The following is a 25,790-nucleotide window of genomic DNA, read 5'->3' on the forward strand; positions in this document are numbered from 1 at the left end:
CATAAACAAAATATAGAAATTATGAAAAGCAACCAGTCAGAAATGAAGAATGACATAGTAGAAAAAAGACTACACCAGAGAGGATTAAAAATGGTGGTGGCATAAGTGGAAGCTACACTGACATTCACCCAGGACCAAACGGTTAATACAACTAAAATAGAGAAAAACCACCCTGAAAAATAATCTGAAGACTAGCTGGAGAGAACCCTGATAACCAAGGACAGAAAGTGGAGACCGCATAGAGACTGGTAGGAAGTGCAGAGATGCAAAAGGTCTGGATGGGCTCCCACAGACAGTAGCTGAAGGTCCAGAGGATATCTCAGCTGTGGGAGGTTCCCACTGAGAATTCTAAGGTCTAAAACCCAAACTGGACTCCCCAGCCCAGAGGCCAGAACTGAGAAAGGTGCCCACAGAACATCTGGCTGTGAAAAGCAGCAGGGCTGCTCTCTGGTAGCCAGAGATGGCTGGAAATGCAGGCACCCTGTAAAAGTGCCAGTGCACAAAATTTCATGTGCAGCCATTCACCTTGTGCTGAGTGAGGGAGGGCAGAGTGGACTGGAGCTCTGTGAGGAGAGTCCACGGTTGGGGGTTCTAGGGTTGGAGCTCAGAAGGCAGCCACTCCACTTGCCTGTGCTGAGGCATTCCCTCACACTGCAGAGGACATCTTTCTCCACGGATCTTTGCTACATAGGCGGTTTATTCCTGGGGGAAGGCAGTTGCCCTACCCTGTTGAAGACATTTTCATAGTAACTATGAAAAAAGACCAGTCATATATGATGACGGCACTAATAAAGAACACATTGGCATAGAAACCCACACATGAAGCTTATATGTTCATATTGACCAATGTCACTGCAATCAATTTAATAAATAAAATGAAAAAGAAAAAGAACACATTGGAAGGAATGCATAGCAGGTTAGGGGAAGCCAAGGATTGGATCAGTGAATTGGATGACAGGGTAGAAAAAAATCACTCAGAGAATGAAAAAGAAAAATACAATTAAATAATAGAAGGACAGCTCTAGCTGGGTTTGCTCAGTGGTTAGCGCATTGGCCTGCAGACTGAAGGGTCCTGGGTTTGATTCCAGTCAAAGACACATGCCTGGGTTGTGGGTTTGATCCCAGTAGGGGGTGTGCAGGAGGTAGCTGATCAATGATTCTCTCTCATCATTGATGTTTCTATCTCTCTCCCTCTCCCTCTCTGAAATCAATAAAAATATAAAAACAAAAAAACAGGAGGACAACTTAAGGGAGCTATGGGATAACATGAAATGTAACAATATTTGCATAATAGTGCCAGAAGGAGAAGAAAGTGAGCAAGGAATGGAGAAAGTGTTTGAGGAAATAATGGCAGAAAACTTCCCTAACCTGGTGAAGGAAAAAGTCACACAAGTTTAGGAAGTATAGAGAGTCTCAAGCAAGAAGAACCTAAAGAGACCCTCGCCCTAAAGAGACACAACATAATTAAAATGCAAAAAATTAAAGACAAAAAGAGAATCTTAAGGGCAGCAGGAGAAAATCAATTTGTTACCTTCAAAGGAACTCCCATAACACTGTCAGCTAGTTTCTCAACAGAAACTCTACAGGCCAGAAAGGAATAGCTGAAGTATTCAAGATAATGAAAAGCAAGGATCTGAAACCAAGAGTACTCTATGCATCAAGTCTATTATTCAAAATAGATGGTGAAATAAAAAGCTTCCAAGACAAAAAAAAAAAAAAAAAAGGTTGAAGGAGTTTATTACTAGCAAACCAACATTGAATGAAATGTTAAAGGGACTGATGTAGGAGAAACCAAGATGGCAGCATAGGTAAACACCTAAACTGCTGCCTCGCACAACAATTTCAAAACTACAACTAAAAGACAGAACGGACACCATCCAGAACCACAGGAAGGCTGTCTGAGTGGAAATTCTACAACTAGAAGGAAAGAGAAAAGCACACTGAGACTCAGAGGAGCTGCAGGAGGCAGAGGTACTGAGATGCGCAGACGGAGAGGACTGGCAACTGAGTGTGCGGCTGATTTTCTCAAGCAGGAGGGAGACAAAAGCTCCCGACAGCGCTGAACTCCAGTTCAGGGCGAGACTCTGGGGACCCAGACTCATTCGGGGAGAAACTGTACTGTATGACAGCGGGCAGAACTCGAGGGCAGCTTTCTCTCAGAGGTGCTTGCAGCGATTACCACAGGACACTGAGACCCAGGGGCCTATTAGGGCAGGGCTGAAAGGAAACCAATGCTGTCTGCTCCGCCCTGAGACTCCGCCCCATCCAAGCTGAGCACAGAGGCTTTTGCAAGTCCTGTCTCATAAGGGTGTCTCCAGCACAGAAGTTCTCCCAGCGTAGACACAGCTGATCCTCACAGCCAAATGGCCTGGAGGTCAATTCCTCCCAGTGATACCAACAACAATCAAGGCTTAACTACAACAAGACTGTGCACACAGCCCACAAAGGGGTGCACCAAGAGTGTCCACCTCAGGTAACTGGGGAGCTTGAGCCACTGGGCCCTATAGGATACCTAGCACACAAAGCCACTCTATCAACTCAGGGAAGCAGCCAAAATGTGGAGACAAAGAAACATCACAAATGAAAGAAATGGAGGAAAGCAAATGACTGGATATAGAGTTCAAAACCATGGTTATAAGGTTTTTCAATAATTTTCTCGAAAAGGCCGATAAATTTAGCAAGACCCTCGAGGATATGAAAAAGGACCAACTAGAAATTAAGCATACACTGACTGAAATAAAAAATATACCAAGATCTAACAGCAGACTAGAGGATCGCAAGAATCAAGTCAAGGATTTGAAATACAAAAAAGCAAAAAACACTCAACCGGAAAAGCAAAAAGGAAAAAGAATCCAAAAATATGAAGATAGTGTAATGAGCCTCTGGGACAACTTCAAGCATACCAACATCAGAATTATGGGGGTGCCAGAAGAAGAGAGAGAGCAAGATACTGAAAACCTATTTGAAGAAATAATGACCGAAAACTTCCCCCACCTGGTGAAAGAAATAGACTTACAAGTCCAGGAAGTGCAGAGAACCCCAAACAAGAGGAATCCAAAGAGGACCACACCAAGACACATCATAATTAAAAGGCCGAGAGCAAAAGACAAAGAGAATATTAAAAGCAGCAAGAGAAAAACAGTTAGTTACTTACAAGGGAGCACCCATACTACTGTCAGCTGATTTCTCAACAGAAATTATGCAGGCCAGACGGGAGTGGCAAGAAATATTCAAAGTGATGAATAGCAAGAACCTACAACCAAGATTACTCTACCCAGCAAAGCTATCATTCAGAATTGAAGGGCAGGTAAAGAGCTTCACAGATAAGAAAAAGCTAAAGGAGTTCATCACCACCAAACCAGTATTATATGAAATGCTGAAAGGTATTCTTTAAGAAGAGGAAGAAGAAGAAAAAGGTAAAGATAAAAATTATGAACAACAAATACATATCTATCAACAAGTGAATCTAAAAACCAAGTGAATAAAAAAATTTGATGAACAGAGTAAACTGGTGAATATAATAGAACCAGGGACATAGAAAGGGAGCAGCAGACTGACAATTCTCAGGGGGAAAGGGGTGTGGGGGGTGCGGGAAGAGACTGGACAAAAATCGTACACCTATGGATGACAGTGGGGGTTGTGGTAAGGGCAGAGGGTGGGGTGGGAACCAGGGGGAGAGGAGCTATGGGGGAAAAAAGAGGAACAATTGTAATAATATGAACAATAAAGATTTATTAAAATCAAAAAGGGGACTGCTGTAATGATAAGAAGAAATGTATATATAGAGAAATATAGGCATATGTAATAAAAATGGCAATAAATAAATGCCTAGCAATAATAACCTTAAATGTAAATGAATTAAATGTTCCAATCAAAAGTCATAGAGTAGCAGAATGGATAAGAAAACATGACCCATACATGTGCTGTCTACAAGTGGACCACATAAGAACAAAAGACTCACTCAGGATGAAAGTGAAGGGATAGAAAAAAATTTCCCATGCCAATAGAAATGGAAAAAAAGGGGGGAGGGGTAGCAATACTTATATTTGACAAAATAGACTTGAAAGTGAAGGCCATAACAAGAGGCAAGGAAGGTCATTACCTAATACTAAAGGGATCAATCCAATAAGAAGATATAACCCTTGTAAACGTACGTGCACACAATATATGAGAATCTAAATATATACAAAAAGTCTTGGAAAACTTTAACAGAAAGACCCACAGGACTGCAGTCATAGTAGGGGCCTTCAACAACCCACTGGCTTCACTGGATAGATCTTCTTGACAAAAAAATCAACAAGGAAATAGTGGCTCTAAATAGCATACTAGATCAGATGGATTTAATTGACATTTACAGAACATTTTACCCCAAAGCTGCAGAATTCATCTCCAGTGCACATGGGGCATTCTCAAAAATAGACCACAGACTAGTCTCTATAATTTCAAAAAGATTGAACTCATATGAAGCATTTTCTTGGACCACAATGGCATGAAACTTAAAATCAACTATAATAAACTCAAAAACATTCAAACACATGGAGTCTAAATAGCATGTTATTAAACAATGAATGGGTTACCACTGAGATCAAAGAAGAAAATCAAAACTTCCTGGGAGAAAATGAAAATGAACACACAGCCCAGCCGGTGTGGCTCAGTGATCGACCTATGAACCAGGAAGTCAGGGTTCAATTCCTGGTCAGGGCACATACCTGGGTTGCGGGCTCGATCCCCAGTAGGCGGCATGCAGGAGGCAGCCAATTAATGATTTTTTTGTCATCACTGATGTTTCTATCTCTCTCTCCCACTTCCTTCCTCTCTGAAGTCAATAAAAATATATTTAAAAAAGAAAATGAACACACAAAAACCCCAAATCTATGGGACACAGCAAAAGCAGCCCTGAGAAGAAAGTTCATAGCACTATGGGCCCACTCAAGAAACAAGAAAAATCTCTAATAAACTATCTAACCCTACAATTAAATGAATTAAGAACAAGAAGAAAAGCTCCAAGTAAGTAGAAGGAATGATATAATGAAGATCATAAGGGATTTAAATGACATAGAGGCAAAAAAAAAAAAAAAGCCAATACAAAAGATCAATGAAACCAAGAGCTGGTTCTTGGAAATGATAAATAAGATTGACCCACTAGCCAGACTCATCAAGAAACAGAGGACCCAAATAAATAAAATCAGAAATGAAAGATGTGAAGTAACAACTGATACCGCAGAAATTCAACTGTTTGTAAGAAAATATTACAAACAACTGTATGCCAATGAATTGGACAACCTGGGCAAAATGGAGACATCCTTAGAAACATACAGTCTCCCAAAACTCAGTCAGGAGTATAAGAAAATCTTTATAGACCAAGAACAACTAATGAGATTGAAGCAGAAATAAAAAGACAAACTCCCAGCCAACAAGTGTCCTGGACTGGAGGGCTTTACAAGGGAGTTTTACCAAACATTCAAAACAGAACTAACACTTATCCCCCTCAAACTATTCCAAAAAAATCCAAGAGGAGGAAAGATTCCCAAGCTCTTTTTAGGAGGTGAGCATTATCCTAATTCCAAAACCATATAAAGACCTCTACAAAGAAAGAAAATTACAGGCTAATATTCCTGATGAATATAGATAAGAAATCCTCAACAAAATATTAGCAAATGTAATCCAACAATATATTTAATAGATTATCCACCATGACCAAGTGGGATTATCCAAGGGGGTCAAGGCTGGTATAATATTCACAAATCAAAAAATGTGATATATCACATCTATATATATAAAAGGCTAATATGCAAAGTGTCCCCTCTGGAGTTTGACCCGGAGACCAGGAGTTCAATTGCTCTCTATGACATGTGCTGACCACCAGGGGGCGGCATGGAACAAAGGAAGTCCCCAGCCAGCATCCAGAAGGCGCAGATAGGCCCTGATTGCTGGTCAGGCCTAGGGACCCTACCTGCACAAATTTCATGCACCGGACCTCTGGTATGAAAGATAAAAATCATATGATCATATCAATAGATGCAGAAGAAGCATTTGACAAAATCCTGCACCCATTTATTATAAAAACATTCAGAAAAGTGGGCATAGAGGGACCACACACCAACATAATAAAGGCCATAATTAAAAACCTACAGCTAACATCCTAAATGGACAAAAATTAAAAACTTAACAGAAATAGGACACCAATGTCCATTTTCACTACCCTTATTCAACGTAGTACTGGAAGTCTTAGCCCCCGCCATCAGTCAAGAAGAAAAAATAAAAGGCATCTAAATTGGAAATGAAGTATCAAAGGAACTATCATTCACAGATGACATGATATTGTACATGGAAATACCTAAAGACTCCACCAAGGAAACTACTAGATTTAGTAAAGGAATTTGGCCAAGTAGCAGGATATAAAATTAACATCCAGAAATCAGTGGCATTTTTATACACCAAGAATGAATTCTCAGAAAGATAAACTGAAAAACAATCCCATTTACCTTTGCAAAAACAACAAATTAGATACCTTGGAATAAACTTAACCAAGTAGGTAAAAGACCTGTACTTGGAAAGTTACAGCATACTGAAAAAAGAAATAGAGGAAGGTACAAACAAATGGAAGACTATACTGTGTTCATGGATTGGAAGAATTAACATTACTAAAATGTCCACACCTCCAAGGGAATCTATAGATTCAATGCAATCCCTATTAAAATACCAATACATATTTCACAGAACCAGAATAAATACTCCAAAAATTTATATGGAACCAGAAAAGACCCGGACTAGCCACAGCAAACTTGAGAAAGAAGAACAAAGTAGGAGGGATCACAATACCAGATATCAAATTAAACTAGAAAGTCCTTGTAACCAGAACAACCTGGTACTGGCACAAGAATGCATATAGATCAATGGAACAACAGAGAACCCAGGAATTAACCCAAGCCTTTACTCTCAATTAATATTTGACAGAGGAGCCCGGCCACTGTGGCTCAGTGATTGATCTTCAACCCATGAACCAGGAGGTCACTGTTTGATTCCCGGTCAGGGCACATGCCTGAGTTACGGGCTCGATCCTCAAGTAGAGGGCATGCCAGAGGCAGCCAGTCTATGATTCTCTCTCATCTTCAATGTTTTTATCCCTCTCTCTCCCTATCCCTTCCTCTCTCTGAAGTCAATAAAAACATTTTAAAAAATCGGACAAAGAAGGCAAGAACATACAATGGAATAAAGACAGTCTCTTCAATAAATGATGTTGGCCAAGAGACATATGAAAAAATGCTGTCACTGATCATCAGAGAGATGCAAATTAAAAGGACAATGCAGTATCACCTTACCCCTGTCAAAATGGCTACAACAGGGGTGGGCAAACTTTTTGACTCGAGGGCCACAATGGGTTCTTAAACTGGACCGGAGGGCCGGAACAAAAGCATGGATTGAGTGTTTGTGTGAACTAATATAAATTCAAAGTAAACATCATTACATAAAAGGGTACTGTCTTTTTTTTTTTATTTCAATAGTTTTATTCATTTCAAACATTTTAACACCAGCGTTGATGCTAATGTGCAGTGGTGCATGTTAACACAAATGCCCTGTAGCACGCATTTTTACAGGCGCAAGGGGGAGAAGCAAACGCAGCGCAAAATGCATTTGTTTTGCCGCTAACACATGCGGTTAGTGGCCATGGTAGCGTTACTGATACCGCATGCGTATCAGCAAAAAAATGCAGCCGCAGCATGGCTAGTGTGACATGTCCTCTGTGTGTCTTTTTCCCTGCTGCGCACGTCCACAGTGGGAAAAAAAACCTGCAGTGGATACAAGCCCTAAAAGCTGAAAGTCTTTGTTGTTTTATTAACAAGTCATTGTGATGTACAGAATGTGGGAACAGGAAAAAATTGTGTTTGAGTAGAGCTCTTAATCTTACCTCAGAAAGGCTCTGATACTGTGCTCTCCAGGGGCGTGTCTCCCTACATCACCACGATAACGTGTCTACGCATTCCCAGGGTGATGTCGGGAGACGCGTCCGCGGGCATTACAAGGAGCCTCTGGAAGATTGAGAGGTTGTTCCTTCTACTGAATGGGCGGATATAAATCCGCCCACTCAGAAGAAGGAGCTGTGGCCGTGTTTCCCGACGTTGCCATGTTAACACTGCTGCTGGTGAAGGAGCGGAGGGGAGAGCAAGAGAACCCTCCGCTCTTTCGGCTCTGCGGGCCGGATAGAACAGCCGAACGGACCAGATTCGGCCTGCGGGCCGTAGTTTGCCCACGGCTGGGCTACAATCAACAAATCAACAAATGACAAGTGCTGGCAAGGATGTGGAGAAAAGAGAACCCTAGTATACCACTGGTGAGAATGCAGACTGGTGCATCCACTATGGAAAACAGTATGGAGTTTCCTAAAAAAATTAAATATGGAACTGCCATTTGACCCAGTGATCCCACTTCTACGAATATATCCTAAGAAACCCAAAACACCAGTCATAAAGAATGTATGCTCCCCTATGTTCATAGCAGCACAATTTACAATAGCTAAGATCTGGAAACAGCCCAAGTGCCCATTAGTAGATGAATAGATAAAAAAGCTGAGGTACAGGTATACCATGGAATACTATGCAGCAGTAAAAAAGAATAATCTGTTACTCTTTGAGACAGCATGGAGGGACCTGGATAGTATGATGCTAAGTGAAATAAGTTAGAGAAAGACAAGTATCACATGATCTCACTCATATGTGGAATATAATTAACAAAATAAACTGATGAACGGAGTGGTTCCAGAGACATGGAAGCATGGAATAGAGTGCAGAAATTCGGAGAGAAGACAGGGAGGGTGGGTGGGTGGGAGGTAACCAACCAAAGACCTTGTATACATATATGCATAACCCATGGACACAGATAGTAGGATGGTGAGGGCCTGGGGTCGATGGGGAGAAAGGGGGAATATGTAATACTTTCAACAATAAAGATTTTAAAAAAATAATAAAAATAAATGGTGTTGGCACAATTGGACAGGTATATGCAAAAAACTAGACCACCAACTTACATCATATACAAGAACAAACTCAAAATGGATAAAAGACTTAAATGTAAGTCGTGAAATACTAAAAATCCTAGAAGAAACTATAGGCAGCAAAATCCCAGACATCTCTCATATTTGCTAATACATCTAAGGCAAGTGGAAGAAAGTGAAAAAAATGGGACTACATCAAAATAAAAAGCTTCTGCACAGCAAAGGAACCATCAACACAATGAAATGGGATCCCATTCTATGGGAGGACATAATTGCCAATGATACATCTGATAAGGGGTTGATTTCCAAAATATATAAAGAACTAATTCAACTTAAGAAAAGGAAGACAGACAATCCAATTATAAAATGGGGAGAGGACCTGAATAGATACTTCTCCAAAGAGGATATTCAGATGGCCAAGAGACATAGGAAAAAATGCTCACATTCACTAATTATTATAGAGATGCAAATTAAACTACAATGACATATCACCTCACACCTGCCAGAATGGCTACCATTAACAAATCAACAACTGACAAGTGCTGGCAAGGATATGCAGAAGGGAACCCTAGCACATTGCTGGTGGGAATGCCGATTGGTGCATCCACTATGGAAAACTATGGGTTTTCCTCAAAAAATTAAAAATGGAACTGCCATTTGTCCAATGTTCACACTTCTAGGAATATATCCTAAGAAACCCAAAACACCAATCAGAAAGAATATATGCACCCCTGTGTTTTTAGCAGACCTATTTACAATAGCAAAGAAACAGCCCAAGTGCCCATCAGTAGAAGAGTGGATTTAAAAACCTGTGGTACATTTTACACAATGGAATGCTATGCAGCCATAAAAAAGAAGGTTCTTTGGCCTGGCCGTTATAGCTCAGAGGTTGAGTGTCTACCTATGAGCCAGAGGTCATAGTTTGATTACGGGTCAGGGCACATGTCCAGATTGCTGGCTCAATCCCTGGTGGGGGGCATGCAGCAGACTGCCAATCAATGATTCTCTCTCATCATTGATGTTTTTATCTCCTTCTCCCTTCCTCCTCTCTGAAATCAATTTATATATGTATATATATCTTACATAATAAGAGAGGAATATGCTAATGATCCTTTACGCCATGAGGCGTAACGACTGACCGCATAACGACCGGATCACGGATCTGCAGGAGGCTGGAGCAGCGAACTACAAGTGGAAGGCGGAGAGCTACAGGAGGGGGCAGGGCAGCAAGCTATGAAGGGGGGGCAGGGGAGCTACAGGAGGGAGGGGCAGTGGGCAGAGAGCTACAGGAGGGCAGCAGCGACCTACTGGCACACGGATTCGTGCACAGGGCTACTAGTGTGTAATATATATATATATATATATATATATATATATATATATATATATGCACATACACACACACACACACACACTGAGTGGCCAGATTATTATGATCTCTGAACGCATAATAATCTGGCCACTCAGTGTATATCCTATATAATAAAAGGCTAATATGCAAATTGTCCCCTCGACCAGGAGTTCAACCAGCAGGCAGGCCGGCCAACTGCCCATGTCCCCTCCCCCTGGCCAGGCTAGCCGGACCCCACCCATGCACGAATCCATGCACTGGGCCTTTAATACACACACACACACACACACACACACACACACACACACACACACACACACTGAGTGGCCAGATTATTATGCATTCAGAGATCATAATAATCTGGACACTCAGTGTATATATATGGTTCTCTTATCCTTTGATACAGCATGAGGAGACCTGGAGAGTATTAAGCTAATTAAAATAAGCCAGTGAGAGAAATCAAAGTATCACATGATCTCACTTATGTGTGGACTCTAATGAACAAAAACTGACAAACAAAATTGATCCAGAGACATGAAAGCTTGCAACAAACTGTCAAATCTCAGATGTGTGTGTGTGGCGGAGGGGGGGGGGGGGGGGCGTGGCAAGTGAGAGATTAACCAAGGAAATTTTATGCATATATATGTATAACCCTAGACAGACAGTAATGCGCAAAGGCCTGGATAGAGGGCGGGAGCAGGGATGAGGTGGTAAATGGGGAGAAAAAAGGCGACATCTGTAATACTTTCAACAATAAAGTTGTATTTTTAAAAAGTGATAACCTTGGATCTTTTAAAAAGTTTTTCTAATAAAAATAAATTGGTTATGAGTAACAAATTTTTAAAAAGTCTTTTGTGGTCAAGGTTTCTGGCTTTATTTCTGTGCACTTAACAGAAAACCTAAAACTAAAATCACTTAATTGCAGCCATTTCCATTGGTCACAATTGGTTCAGTTTAATAAAATGAGCTCTAGCATGGTAACATCTTTTGATAAGGCCTCACCAGTTCTTTTCCTAAGTTACAATTTTATTTTTTCTTAGAGAGAGTGGAAGGAAGGGGGAGAGTTAGAAAGAAATGTCAATGTGAGAGAGACACATTGATAGGTTGCCTTCCGCACACGCCCCAACCAGGGCTAGGATCGAGCCTGCAACCGAGATATGCACCCCTGAGTGGAATTGAACCTGGGACCTTTCAGTCCACAGGCTGACACTCTATCCACTGAGCCAAACTTGCTATGGCTCCTAAGTTACAATTAAAAAACAAAAACAAAAACCTGCTGGAAGTATTCAGAAGTAGATACTCACATATACTTTGTAATTGAGAAACATAAAACTCCAGAAAGTTTGGGGATGGGAAGGGAAAGAGTTCACAAATTCAAGGTAAATTTAAAGCTTATTTTAAAAGCCAATATAGATAGATTTTTAATATAATAGATGTATTTTGGTTATAAATATTATAACTGAAAGATTTTTGTATTCCTTTTAAATGTTGCTATAGTTTAGGACATGGTTGGTTAACTCAAAAATTGAATTCTATAAAATCTTATTTATACCTTTTTTTAGGCATTTTACAAAATATCCTCCATAGTGTCAAACATTTATACTCATAGCTGAAACAAAACTTGACTATTTTAGTTAATATAACATTGGTCTGATGTTTAAAATGATTTTAAATGTGTCCTATTGGATATAACTGTAGAGTAAAATTGCTTTGAAAGGGAGCAGGGAAACAAGTTCCCCTCATATTGTAACAATTAGTCCAGAACCCAAGGATCAGGTTTACTTGCCTAACTGCAGTCTTACACTGAAAACAGCTGAGACTGTTTTGTGCCTGACATAGAACTGATTCTTATCTTAGTCGGTTTTATCTGATATTAATATTGTTACACCAGCTTTTTTGACTAGTATCTGTATTAGTTAGGACACTTTAGGTTTAAAGTAACAGCTCTCAAGAACCGCAACCTTCAGGACTTGAAAGCAGAGTTAGCCCAATCCGCCACCTGTGGGTGGGATAATGCTGAGGTTACTGCTCTGTCTTTGAGTTCTCTCTGCCTTTCTAATACCTGAAGTATGTTTTTCATTCTTTTGAGCTTAACTACACATTTAAAAACATTTTTTATTATAAATAATATATTTTTTTCGAAGTGGAACCACATTAATCTAGACTGCCATCGTGTTAAAAATTGTTTTTATGAAAGAAGTTGAGAATTTTAATCAGTATTTTAAATATTTTAAAAATTAGGATTACCTCTCCTTTAGTTCTGCCGTTTACCATCTGTGGGTCTTTAAGAAAGTCGTGTAAACTTTGCAGGATTTACTTATTCATGTGTAAAATCAGTTTTCTAAAATTTTTTTTGTGACCATCTGCAGGGATGGGCAAACTTTTTGACTCGAGGGCCACAGTGGGTTCTTAAACTGGACCGGAGGGCCGGAACAAAAGCATGGATGGAGTGTTTGTGTGAACTAATATAAATTCAAAGTAAAGGAGCGGAGGGGAGAGCAAGAGAACTGGATAGAACAGCCGGATCCGACCCGCGGGCCGTAGTTTGCCCAAGGCAGATCTAGAAGCTTAATACTAAAAATAGTCCTAGACTAGATGCTATAAGAAAAAAAAGTTGAATCAACTTGGTTCTTGCCTTTTAATAGGTCAAAATGTATTCATTTCTCACTAGGACTTTATTAATGAGAATTAAATGCTTAATTGATTAAGAAATCATATATTTAAAACATTTCTGGTATAAAGCCAGTATTAAATATTCAAAAAATTTGGGGGACCTAATGAAAAACATGCTTTTGTTTAACCTGTTCAGATAATGAACGAAATAAATTTTCATGTTATTAATAAATAAAGTATAATCCATGATATGATCCTTAGCATTTATAACTAATAAATTATTATTTTGTGTTTTAATGTAGGTGAAGAAAACTGGTCTTGTGGTGGTGAGAAACATGAAAATTGTTGATCTTCACTGTTCAAGTGAAGAGTTACATGCTGGGAAAATTGCTCTTATAAAACATGGGTCAAGGCTGAAAAACTGTGATCTTTATTTTTCCAGAAAGCCATGTTCTGCTTGTTTGAAAATGATTGTAAATGGTAAGTGTAGATAAGGCTTTATTGGGGATTACTAATATTTATCTGAGAACAGTCAGTGGAAACAAATTGAATGAGTACCACAGAGGTACTTTAGAAATATATATATCTAAAGATAGTTTTATATACTATAAGAAGTCAGAAAGCTTGTATTCTCGTCTCAGCTCTGTCACTAACTAGTTAGATGATGCTTCATGCAATAGTAGACTGAAATGAGCTGCTATCTTATATAATAAAAGCCTAACATGCAAATTGTCCCCTCAACTGGGAGTTTGGGAATTTGACCAGGGGGTGGGAACAGCCCCTCCCCCCAGCCGCCCCGTGCCCAATTGGCCCCCCCAACACCAATCAGGGGCAGGGCTGGCTGGCCAACCGCCCTCAGCCCATCCCCCAGCTGGCCCCACTCCCAATCGGCCCCCCACACCCTGATTGGGGGTGGGGCCGGCCCATGAGGCCCCTCCCCCCAGCCTGCCCGGTCCTTCATAGTCCTCCCCCCGCCCGGACTAAGGGCGGGTGCGGCCGGCGAACCTCTCACATCCCCTCACCCTGGCTGGCCCAGTCTGATCAGCCCTGATCAGGATGGGCCGGCTGAATCCCACCCATGCATGAATTTGTGCACCAGGTCTCTAGTCCTATATAATAAAAGCCTAATATGCTAAGTGTCAGACCGTTCGTTTGACTGGGCACTATGACATGCACTGACCACCAGGGGGTAGATGCTCCAACTGGTAGGTTAGCTTGCTGCTGGGGTCCGGCCGATCAGGGCTGGGTGAGGCGGGCCGGACAAGCCCTGGAGCCTGGTCCCTCCCCAGCCTCGATTGTTCACTGGTGGGGTCCCTTGGGCTGGCCTGCGCCCTCTCACAATCTGAGAACCCTCAGGGGATGTCTGCAGGCCAGGCCGAGGGACCCCATCACACCGGGCCTCTAATAACAAATAAAACACTAAAGTTTCAGTGGCTTAATATACTAGGCATTTATAACCCCTGTACAGTAGTTTATCCATGGAGGATATGTTCTGGGATGCTCACTGGATGCCTCAAACTACAGTACGAAACCCTATATATGTTGTTTTTTTCCTATGCAGACATACCATTTCACCTAAAGGAAGCACTTTACCACTTCACTTTAGCCTAACTGAATTGCCAGCATCACTATTGTGCTTTGGGGCCATTATTAAGTTAAAATAAGAGTTACTTGAACACAAACACTGTGATAGATACAATGATTCTTCAATAGTAGATCTGATAACCTAGACAGCTCCTAAGTGACCAGTGTGCGGGTAGCGTTTACAGTGTGGAGATACTGGACAAAGGGATGATTTATGTCTAGGATGAGATGGAGTGGGATAGGAGAGATTTCATTACACTATTCAGAATGGTGCACAATTTAAAACTTGTGAATTGTTTCTTTCTGGAATTTTCCATTTAATATTGGTAGACAATGGTTGAACGTGGATAACTGAAACCACAGCAAGCGAAATTGCAGATAAGGGGGGACTACTGTAATATCCCAATGCAGATGTTGCTGAACAGCAGACAACTTTCTCCATGTGGTTGATTCATGGGCCTAGTATCTTCTGTGGTGTTGTTGCTGTCATTCCCAACGGCCCTGCATCCCTAGTCCTCTGCGTCCAGACTGAGAAAGAAAATAGAGAAGGCATACCTGCTCTTAAACTCCCTGGCCCGGGCCCTAGCTGGTTTGGCTCAGTGGATAGAGTGTTAGCTTGTGGACTGAAGGGTCCCGGGTTTGATTCTGGTCCGGAGCACATCTCAGTTGCAGGCTCCATCTCTGGCCCTGGTCGGGGCATGTATGGGAGGCAACCAGTTGATGTGTCCCTCTCACATCGATGTTTCTCTCTCTGTCTCTCCCTTTCTCTTCCACTCTCCCTAAAAATCAATGGAAAAATATCCTCGGGTGAGGATTAACTAACAAACAAATCCTGGCTGGGAAGTCAATAACATCATTTCTGTTCATATTCATTGTGGGAACTGTAGTTCCTGGCTGCTTCCCATTGACTACATTTTGGAAATGATAAACACAAATTATTAATGTATAGCTTTCCATCTCTGTCATACAGGGCTACTCACTAAAACTCTTTGTGCTCATGATTTTTTTTTTTTTTGCCCCAGGTAAGTATGCAGACCATTCTGCTATTTAAAATATATCTTCTTTTGCCGAAACCGGTTTGGATCAGTGGATAGAGCGTCGGCCTGCGGACTGAAGGGTCCCGGGTTCGATTCCGGTCAAGGGCATGTACCTTGGTTGCGGGCACATCCCCAGTGGGAGGTGTGCAGGAGGCAGCTGATCGATGTTTCTCTCCCATCGATGTTTCTAGCTCTCTATCCCTCTCCCTTCCTCTCTGTAGAATATCAATAAAAGATGTAAATAAATAAATAAATAAATAAATAAAATATATCTTCTTTTTAAAATAAGTTTTTATTGATTTCAGAGAGAGGGAGAGGGAGAGAGATAGAAACATCAATGATGAAAGATTCATTGATAGTCTGCCTCCTGCACACCCCCTACCTGGAGAGCTAGCCTGCAACCCGGGCATGTGCCCTAACCAGGAATCAAACCATGACCTCCTGGTTGATAGGTCGATGGTCAACTGAGCGACATCAGCCAGACCAAAAATATTACATCTTTTACATAGGTACTGCTATTGCAGGAGGAATTAATGGCCAGATTTCCCAGACATGAATGGGAGTGAGGCTCTTGGGATGTTGCTGAAGTAAGCATCTTCAGAAGCCCCCGTGGGAGGATGGGGTGTGGAGGAAGGCTTTATTTGTATGCGGTTACGTTTTTTAGGTTGCAATGTCCCATTCCCCCAAGCCAGTTCTGAAAGAGGGGCAGCTGGGAGTTCAGCAGAGCAGAAGCAGGTCCAGTGGACAGAGCTTCCTTTCCATGTTGCAGTGGAGGATAGTCTAGTATTTAGTCCAGGTTCAGTCTGTTAATCCATTGTGGGAGTCCCACATGGCTGTGCAGCCCCTGCAACAGAAGTCCTAAGAGGGCCTGGCGTGAGTGTGTACAATGTGTGTGTGTGTGTGTGTGTGTGTGTGAGAGAGAGAGAGAGAGAGAGAGAGAGAGAGAGAGAGAGAGAGAGAGAGCACGCCCGCACGAGCTCACATCTTTGTTTATAAATTTAAATATTTAGGTTTAGCGCCCTTGCAGTGACCACGCCCATCCTGGCCACTAATTTGTTCCCAGGTATGACTGGCCAACAGGTAGGCAAGTTTCCACGTAACTCAGACCTTACTGGAATTTCCTGAGTGATGAGTGATAAAGGTGTCTTTTGTTATTCATTTCAACCACACCTGAGTTTCGGTTAATGAAGTGATTTTTGTAAAACCCTTATGGATGGGTCTTGGTTGCCAGGAGAACCAACCAAGTGATTAGAGGGTTGGAACTTTCAGCCCTACCTCCCAGACCTCTGTGAAGGAGAGAGGGATGGAGTTTGAGTTCAACTACCAAAGGAAATGATCAAACATGCCTTTGTAAAGAAGCCTCCTTCAGAGAGCTTCTGGGGAAAATAGGTTGGTATAGTCCCCAGTCCTTTTCCTCAAGGAGTTATTGGTGGCTAAAAATAACAATGCAGCACATCATCTACTACCAAATGAATAATATGGGCTGTAAGTAATAGGTTAGAGGAGAAATCGTGATCTCTTCAGGTTGGCATGTTATGAAAGGCTAGGGCTTAAGCTGCATCCTGCTGGGTTAGAGGTAGAGGAGGAGGAATACATCCCTGGTCAGGGAGACAGCATGTATGGGGTCATCAGGCTGTAAAATGCAAGGTTCTAGGGCAGGGGTGGGCAAACTTTTTGACTCGAGGGCCACAATGGGTTCTTTAACTGGACCGGAGGGCCGGAACAAAAGCATGGATGGAGTGTTTGTTTGAACTAATATAAATTCAAAGTAAAGGAGCGGAGGGGAGAGCAAGAGAACGCTCCGCTCTTTCAGCTCCACGGGCCGGATAGAACAGCCGAACGGGCCGGATCTGGCCCGCGGGCCATAGTTTGCCCACGGCTGTTAGGGGGTCAGTATTTCTTTTCTTTTTTAATTTATCTTTATTGTTGAAAGTATTACAGATGACCTCCTTTCTATTCCCTCATTGACCCCCATCCACCCCGCTCCCGCCCCCTCCCCAGGTCTTCACTGCACTATTATCTGTGTCCATGGGTTATGTATATGTATATATATGTGTACTGGAGGCCAAGCACACGAAATCGTGTGCGGTTAGGGTCCCTAGGCCTAGCCTGGCCTCCATTGCTGGCCTCTGCTGCCCTGCAATGCTACGTGAAGCTCCCCACCTGGGGACGCTCCATGATGCTCGCAGCCCCTGGACTGCTCCACCTGGCTCCCACCGCCCAACCACTGCTCTGTGAGGCTCCTCCCACTCTGCCATGCTCCACGAAATTCCTCCCGCCCCGCGATTGTTCCGCGAGGCTCCTCCTGCTCTGCCACTGCTCCACGAGGCTCCCCCCCCCCCGCCCCTCAACTGCTCTATGAAACTGCCCCGCGCCCCTACTGCTCCACGAACCTTACTGCCGCCCACAAGCTCACTGCTGGATGCTCCGTGAAACTCCCCTGCCCCGCCACTGCTCCGCGAGGCTCCCCCAACCCCGTGACTGCTCTTGGAACACCCCGCCTGCGAAGCTCGCTGCTGGAAGCTCTGTGAAACTCCTCTCGCCACAACTGCTCCATGAAACTTCCCCGTCCCACGACTGCTCCGCAAAACTTGCTGCCACCCAGTGACTGCTCCGCTAAGCTCGCTGCCGCCCCACTAAGCAGTCTGCGCCGCTGCTGCCACTAAACAGGCCCCAGTCCCACTCACCACCACCTCCCCTCATGGCGAGCAGCTAAGCGGGGGGCAGGAAACGGTTGTCCACTCGGTCATGACAGCACCTAGTTCTTTTATATATATAATTAGGACTAGAGGCCTGGTGCACAAAATTCATGCATGGGTGTGTGTGTGTCCCTCAGCCTAGCCTGCACACTCTCCAATCTGGGACCCCTCGAGGGATGTCCAACTGCCCGTTTAGGCCCGCACTACAGGCAGTTGGACATTCCTTAAAACCCAGGACTGCTGGCTCTCAACCACTCGCCTGTCTGGCTGCCTAATTGCCCCTAACCACTTCTGCCTGCCAGCCTGATCACCCTCTAACCACTCCCCTGCCAGCCTGATCGACGCCTAACTGCTCCCCTGCCGGCCCGATTGCCTGTAACTGCCCTCCCCTGCAGGCCTGGTGCCCATGCAGGCCTGGTTGCCCCCAAATGCCCTCCCCTGCAGGCCTGCTCACCCCCAACTACCCTCCACTGCAGGCCTGGTCCCCCCCAACTGGCCTCCCCTGCTGGCCTGATCACCCACAACTGCTGTCCCCTGCTGGCCATCTTGTGGTGGCCATCTTGTGTCCATATCGGGGCGGCCATCTTGTGTGTTGGAGTGATGGTCCATTTGCATATTACCTCTTTAGTATATAGGATATGTTTTTTGTTTTTTAAAATAAATCTTTATTGTTCAGATTATTATAATTATTCCTCTTTTCTCCCCCCATAGCTTCCTTCCACCTAGTTCCCACCCCACCCTCTGTCCTTACCCGCCGCCCCCACTGTTCTCATCAATAGGTGTACGATTTTTGTCCAGTCTCTTCTTGCGCCCCCCACACCCCTTACCCCCTGAGAATTGTCAGTCTGCTGCTCCCTTTCTATGTCCCTGGTTCTATTATATTCACCAGTTTATTCTGTTCATCAGATTTTTTTATTCACTTGATTTTTAGATTCACTTGTTGATAGATATGTATTTGTTCATAATTTTTATCTTTACCTTTTTCTTCTTCCTCTTCTTAAAGAATACCCTTCAGCATTTCATATAATACTGGTTTGGTGGTGATGAACTCCTTTAGCTTTTTCTTATCTGTGAAGCTCTTTATCTGCCCTTCAATTCTGAATGATAGCTTTGCTGGGTAGAGTAATCTTGGTTGTAGGTTCTTGCTATTCATCACTTTGAATATTTCTTGCCACTCCCGTCTGGCCTGCATAGTTTCTGTTGAGAAATCAGCTGACAGTCCTATGGGTACTCCCTTGTAGGTAATTAACTGTTTTTCTCTTGCTGCTTTTAATATTCTCTCTTTGTCTTTTGCCCTTGGCATTTTAATTATGATGTGTCTTGGTGTGGTCCTCTTTGGATTCCTTTTGTTTGGGGTTCTGTGTGCTTCCTGGACTTGTAAGTCTATTTCTTTCACCAGGTGGGGGAAGTTTTCTGTCATTATTTCTTCAAATAGGTTTTCAGTATCTTGCTCTCTCTCTTCTTCTGGCACCCCCATAATTCTGATGTTGGTATGCTTGAAGTTGTCCCAGAGGCTCATTACACTATCTTCATATTTTTGGATTATTTTTTCTTTTTGCTTTTCCAGTTGAGTGTTTTTTGCTTTTTTGTATTTCAAATCTTTGACTTGATTCTTGTGATCCTCTAGTCTGCTGTTGGATCTCTGTATATTGTTTTTTATTTCAGTCAGTGTATGCTTAATTTCTAGTTGGTCCTTTTTCATATCCTCGAGGGTCTCACTAAATTTATCGGCCATTTCTAGAAAATCCTTGAAAAACCTTATAACCATGGTTTTGAATTCTATATTCAGTCATTTGCTTTCCTCCATTTTTTTCATTTGTGACCTGTTTCTTTGTCTCCGCATTTTGGCTGATTCCCTGAGTTGATAGAGTGGCTTTGTGTGCTAGGTATCCTATAGGGCCCAGTGGCTCAAGCTCCCCAGTTACCTGAGGTGGACACTCTTGGTGCACCCCTTTGTGGGCTGTGTGCACAGTCTTGTTGTAGTTAAGTCTTGATTGTTGTTGGTATCACTGGGAGGAATTGACCTCCAGGCCATTTGGCTGTGAGGATCAGCTGTGTCTACGCTGGGAGAACTTCTGTGCTATAGACACCCTTATGAGACAAGACTTGCTTCAGTGGGGCTTTGGTGCTCACTGAGTCTTCCCCCTGAGTGTGTCCCTTATGGATCTGAGGAGTTGTAATCTGGATGGTCCCACTCTGACCTCTGGGCTCACTGGCTCTTGGATCACCAAGGAGGTGCTAATTTAGCCTCTGCCAGAGGCCACCCAGCAGGAGCTACGGAGAGATCTGCAGATTCCTCTTCTTTGTTTGGGTTTTGGAGGTGCCCAGATGAGGCCCAGCTGTGAAGCAATGCAAGCTGCTGTGGGGCCTTGGGCCTTCTTTTGGATGTTCTGGGTCTCACTGACTCAGCTCTCACTGACTCAGTTTGTTAGGTAAGTTTAGAATTCAAAGGACCAGACCATTCATATGCAAAAGCCTCTGCACTCAGCTTGGATGGGGCAGAGTCTCAGGGTGGAGCAAGCAGCAATGGCTTCGTGGGGCGGGATTTCAGGGAGGAGCAAACTGCAATGGCTTCCGGTCAGCCCTGCCCTAAGAGGTCCCTGGGTCTCAGTGTCCCATGGTAATCGCTGCAAGCTCCTCTGAGAGAAAGCCGCCCTCGAGTTTGGCCTGCTGCCAGACAGTCCACTTTCTCCCCGAATGAGTCTGGGTCCCCAGAGTCTCGCCTGGAACTGGAGTTCAGAGCAGTCAGGAGCTTTTGTCTCCCTCCCGATTGAGAAAGCCAGCCGCATACTCAGTTTCCAGCCCTCTCCGCGCGTGTGCCTCCTCTGCCTTCTGCAGCTCCTCTGAGTCTCAGTGTGCTTTTCTCTTTCCTTCTAGTTGTAGAATTTCCATCAGCTAGCCCTCCTGTGGTTCTGGATGGTGTCCGTTTTCTCTTTTAGTTGTAGTTTTGAAATTGTTGGGTAAGGCAGCAGTTCAGGTGTTTACCTATGCCGCCATCTTGGTTCTTCTACTAGGATATGTTCTTTGGTTAACTCTCCCTGCTCCCCTGACCCCCCTTCCATCTGAGATTCAACAGTTTGTTGCATGCTTCAATGTACCTGGATCTCTTTTGTTTGTCTGTTTATTTTGTTCATTAGATTCCACATATGAGTGAGAGAGATCATGTGGTACTTGTCTTTCTCTGACTGGCTTATTTCACTTGTTTTATTTTTATTTACATCAAAGTCTTAAAAGTAATGATTAGGTCCCTGGTGAAGGCAATGCCTTTTGGCTGGAGTCTCTTGGCCTGCAACAAGTATTTCAAGCAGGTAGGATATCTATGATAGTTGTTAGATTCCATAGTCTTTACCCTGCAGTTACAAGTAGAGAAGATAGGTAAGATGATGGTAACATTTTTTTCTTCTTTTCCCAGTTAATTGGGCAGATTGGATATTTACATTATCACTTGTGTTAATTGACCTATCAATCCTATATAAGATAATGTGGAGCCAGCCACTGAAGATTTCTGAGCAGGAGTAATATGATTGAAATTATTATTTATGTTTTTTTGTTATTGAATTGGAACATGAAAAGATAAGAGGTTAAGAGCATGATTAATAGACTATTGCATTAGGCAGGGTATGAAGTAGGATTCAAAGTGACATTTATATAGAAAGGAAGACTTTGAAAGTGTTACTGGAGGAAGACATGACCTCGATTCTAGTCTTGTGTTTTGTGTTGAGTTCCAAGCATGTCATACGTACTGTGAGTTTGACATGTTTGCTGTAAGCACTCTTAATAGCCTCAGCGCCAAGAATTTAAAAAGTAGGGAAGTACGAGTTACTGACTACTGCCTGATGTCTTTAAGACACTTGAACCTGCCAAGAGAGATAATAAAAGTGTGGAAAATCAGGAAGAACCTACAATAGAAATGCTTTTGTTAGTGTTAGACCCATCTATATATATAAAAGGCAAATATGCTAAGTGTCCTTCCCACTGTCCGACCGGTTGTTATGACGCATACTGATCACCAGGGGGCAGACAGTCAACACAGGAGCTGCTGTGACGTGCACTTGCCATTTACAGAGACACGGCAGCGTGGACCTGGCGCCCACAAAGCAACACTCGGCTTCCCCCAAGGGGAACACAGGCTCTGCCACCACCCCGAAGCGACAGCCCACCAAGTTGCAGCCGATTTATTAAAGCAATTAAAGCATGCATCTCTATTGAAAAAGCAAAATTCCTCTGCTGACTATTTGGGACAGATGGCGCAAAATGCGGCCCACAGCCTAGCCCAACCCGGAAACGGGGGCTGTGGGCGCCGGGTAATGACGTCACATAGCAACGTCCGGCTTCATCTCCCTAGCGATGACTAGCCTCCTTGCAGTTTCTTCCGCCCAGGAACACGACTTGCTTTATAGCCCGGTGCAAACATTTCACACCGTAACCAAATGTCTGTGAAGCGTTTTCCTGTGCCTCATCTCATTTGATCCTCACAGAAGTCCTGGAGTAGGTAGACAGGAGACTCAGTGGAATCCTATTTTCTTTTCAATAGCCGGAAAACGGAGATTTAGAAAGCTTAGAAACTTGACCCGACTGAAAAGAAGTAAGAAACGGTGGACCTTGAAAATGACTTCAGGTTTTCTCACTGCGCAGAATATAGTCAAACACTGCTGTAGTTAAATATTTTACCCTTTGTTCTCCCTGCGTGATCTATAATAATAATGTGCTTCGTGTTGATATTTACTGTTGTGTTGCTGACAATTACCTGAAAGAGAAATTGGGGTGCTTCACTGGGCTGGAAAAAGTTTAGCTAAATCAGAAAGCAGGTCTAATTAAGCAAGTTTGTTCTATATCTATAAAAGGCTAAGTTGACTCGTGCATGCGCAATACATATAAAGTTCTCACTGGCGCCATCGCACGTGTGTGTTTTGATCTGTCATTGTTCATGAATTTGGTTGACACTTCTATTATAGAGAAAGGGCGAATAGTGATATTAAAATATTTTTTCTAATTAATTTCCTTTCAATGTGCACTAATTCATGCACTGGGCCACTAGTATATAAATGAATTTGCTGTATTAGATTAGGTTTGTATCTTGGGAAGTGGCTTAGTTTAACTCCATGATATTGCTAAATTATTTTAGTTACAATTGTTACATCAGATACACAGAAAATATTTCCAAATTACAGTGGTTCTCAAAGTGTGGTCTGTGGACTCCTGATGTTCCACAAGGTCAAAAACATTTTCATATTACTACTAAGTTTACCCTAATAGTACCAAAACAGTGGTGTGTAAAGCTGATTCCCGAACAGTGAGCCGATGTTCTTCCTAGGATCGTGTCTCTCATGAAATTGAAGAGTAAAAATCAAGGACCAGAAGATTTAAGCAAATGCGTGGAAATTTATTGTAAGCGGATACAAACTCCCCACATGGGGAGGGGTCCCAATAATGGGTTGCCACTAAGGTTCATTAATCTAGGGATATTATATTTACCCAAAGCCTGTTCTTTACCCAGGTCGCTTTCTGATTGGTTTCCTCCATCTTCTTTGTCCACCAACAATTTTAAAATCCTCCTGGTGCTCCCCTCCTCTTTTCCTATTCCTCCCCTATCTCTTGCAACCTTTTGCACATGTAAGATAAGCATTCTTGTCTTGTGGTGTTCTGTTTTTCTGCAAGACCAGCATTCCTATGATTTTGTTATAGGTACCTCTCACCAATACCAGAGAGGATTAATTTATATGAGAGACCCTGACTGGGTTGTGAAAAGCCAATTTATTAAAGCAATTAAAGCATGCATCTTTATTGAAAAAGCAAAAGCAAAGCAAGCAAACGTATACATCTGGCTCATGAAGTGCTCACGGGCTCTCAGCTAATCTGAAGAGCAAATTGGGTGGGGGTGTGAGGAATTATATACCCTCCTGTCTATAGGTTTCAAAATTCCTCTGCTGACTATTTGGGACAGATTAATTCTCAAGGTACCTTTTTTTACTTTGTATTCTCTCATCAGGGAGGTTTTTATTTAACCATTTGCTCAGGGGTCCTTGGCTGGGGAAGGTAATGGTTTGTTAGTTACAAGCTGGCTGCAAATTGCCCAGACTGTTTTAACTTTCCTGTCTCAGTTTCCCTATGTCTCCTGCCCTGGAATTGTTACAATTTTAGCTGGCTCCAATGGTCATGTCCATACTTCCTCCTCCTTCCACCCCTTACCTGTCTGCCCAATCCTGTTTCTAACTCCTCTCAAAACTGTTGCCTAATAACAAACAAGGAACTAGTAGTCATTGTACTCTTCATGGCCACATACCAGGTACTTGGGAGGGAAAAAAGGTTTCATGTAAGAATGTCTTTGGTGAAACAGCAAAAATTATTAATTTTATTAAATCCCAACCCTTGAGTACACATGTTTGTAATATTCTGTGTGAGAAAATAAGAGGTAGATACAAAGCACTTCTGCTACAAACTTAAGTATGAAGGTTGCCTTATGGAAAACTACCTATGCAAATGTTTGAGTTATGAACTGAATTATCCATTTTTTTCATGGAACACTGTGATCTGACAAGCTATAAATACTTGGATATTTGACAGACATTATCTCAAAAATGCATTAAGTGAATCTTTCACTTCCAGGAAAACAACTGACAGTATTTGTTGTCAATGATAAAATTTGAGTTTTCAAGTGAAAATTTTGAAAAACTTGGCATCATGAGCTTACAGCTTCCCAGACTTAAAGACTCTTCTGGATGAGATTGGTGGTGATATTAATGAATAGAATTTTTAAAAAAATAATGGAGTTTAATGTAAGAGAACAAAAAATTTATGATTTTTAAGACACTATCCTTTCTTAAAATTTTATGTAGTATCAAAGAAGAATATTGACAACTATCTGAAATGGCTGTTCAGATACTTTTTTTTCAGCTACACATCTGTGTGAGGCTGGGTACTTTTCATATACTTCAGTAAAACAACCTATTGCAGCAGATTGAAAGCAGCAACAGATTTGAGAATCCAGATGTCTTCTATTAAGCCAGATAATAAAGAGATATGTAAAAATTTAAAGCAGTGTCATTCTCCTATACTAGTTTCTGTTGCAGTTTTGGAAAATATAGTTATTTTTCATTAAGCTATGTTATCCTCTACACTAATAAAAGAGAAACATGCAAATTGGCCATCACTCTGCTACGCCCACCAACCAATCAGGAGGGATTATGCAAATTAGAAGGAGAAAGATGGTGGCCGCCCAGCTGCTCCAGGTGTGGAGTGGCCAGGCAGGGCAGGACGCCTACTATGAGGGGGAGGGCGGGGGGGCGAAGGGATCTACAGGAGCGGCACTCAGGCCACAGCGAAGACAAAGATGGCAGACTTTGGCCGGAGTCTGCAGCAAAGATGAAGATGGCAGACTCAGGCCGGAGTCTGCAGCGAAGACGGCAGACTCTGGCCGGAGTCTGCAGTGAAGATAAAGGTGGCAGACTCTGGCCGGAGCCTGCAGCAAAGATGAAGGCAGCAGACTCTGGCCGGAGCCTGCAGCAAAGACTAGA

The 25,790-nt window shown here is 42.7% G+C and overlaps 1 protein-coding gene across 4 annotated transcripts in view; it reads left to right on the forward strand.

Moving 5' to 3' along the window:
- Positions 1-25,790, forward strand: part of CDADC1 (cytidine and dCMP deaminase domain containing 1) — a 95,988-nt gene that overhangs the window by 14,873 nt on the left and 55,325 nt on the right. For all 4 annotated transcript variants that reach the window (XM_080661906.1, XM_080661908.1, XM_080661907.1 and 1 more), the window contains one exon: positions 13,259-13,436. In XM_080661906.1, coding sequence (XP_080518032.1) covers positions 13,259-13,436 — 178 coding nt within the window. The remainder of the gene's footprint in view (positions 1-13,258; positions 13,437-25,790) is intronic.

The sequence above is a fragment of the Plecotus auritus genome (genome assembly GCF_963455305.1).
Source record: "Plecotus auritus genome assembly, chromosome: 3".
Lineage (NCBI taxonomy): Eukaryota > Metazoa > Chordata > Mammalia > Chiroptera > Vespertilionidae > Plecotus > Plecotus auritus.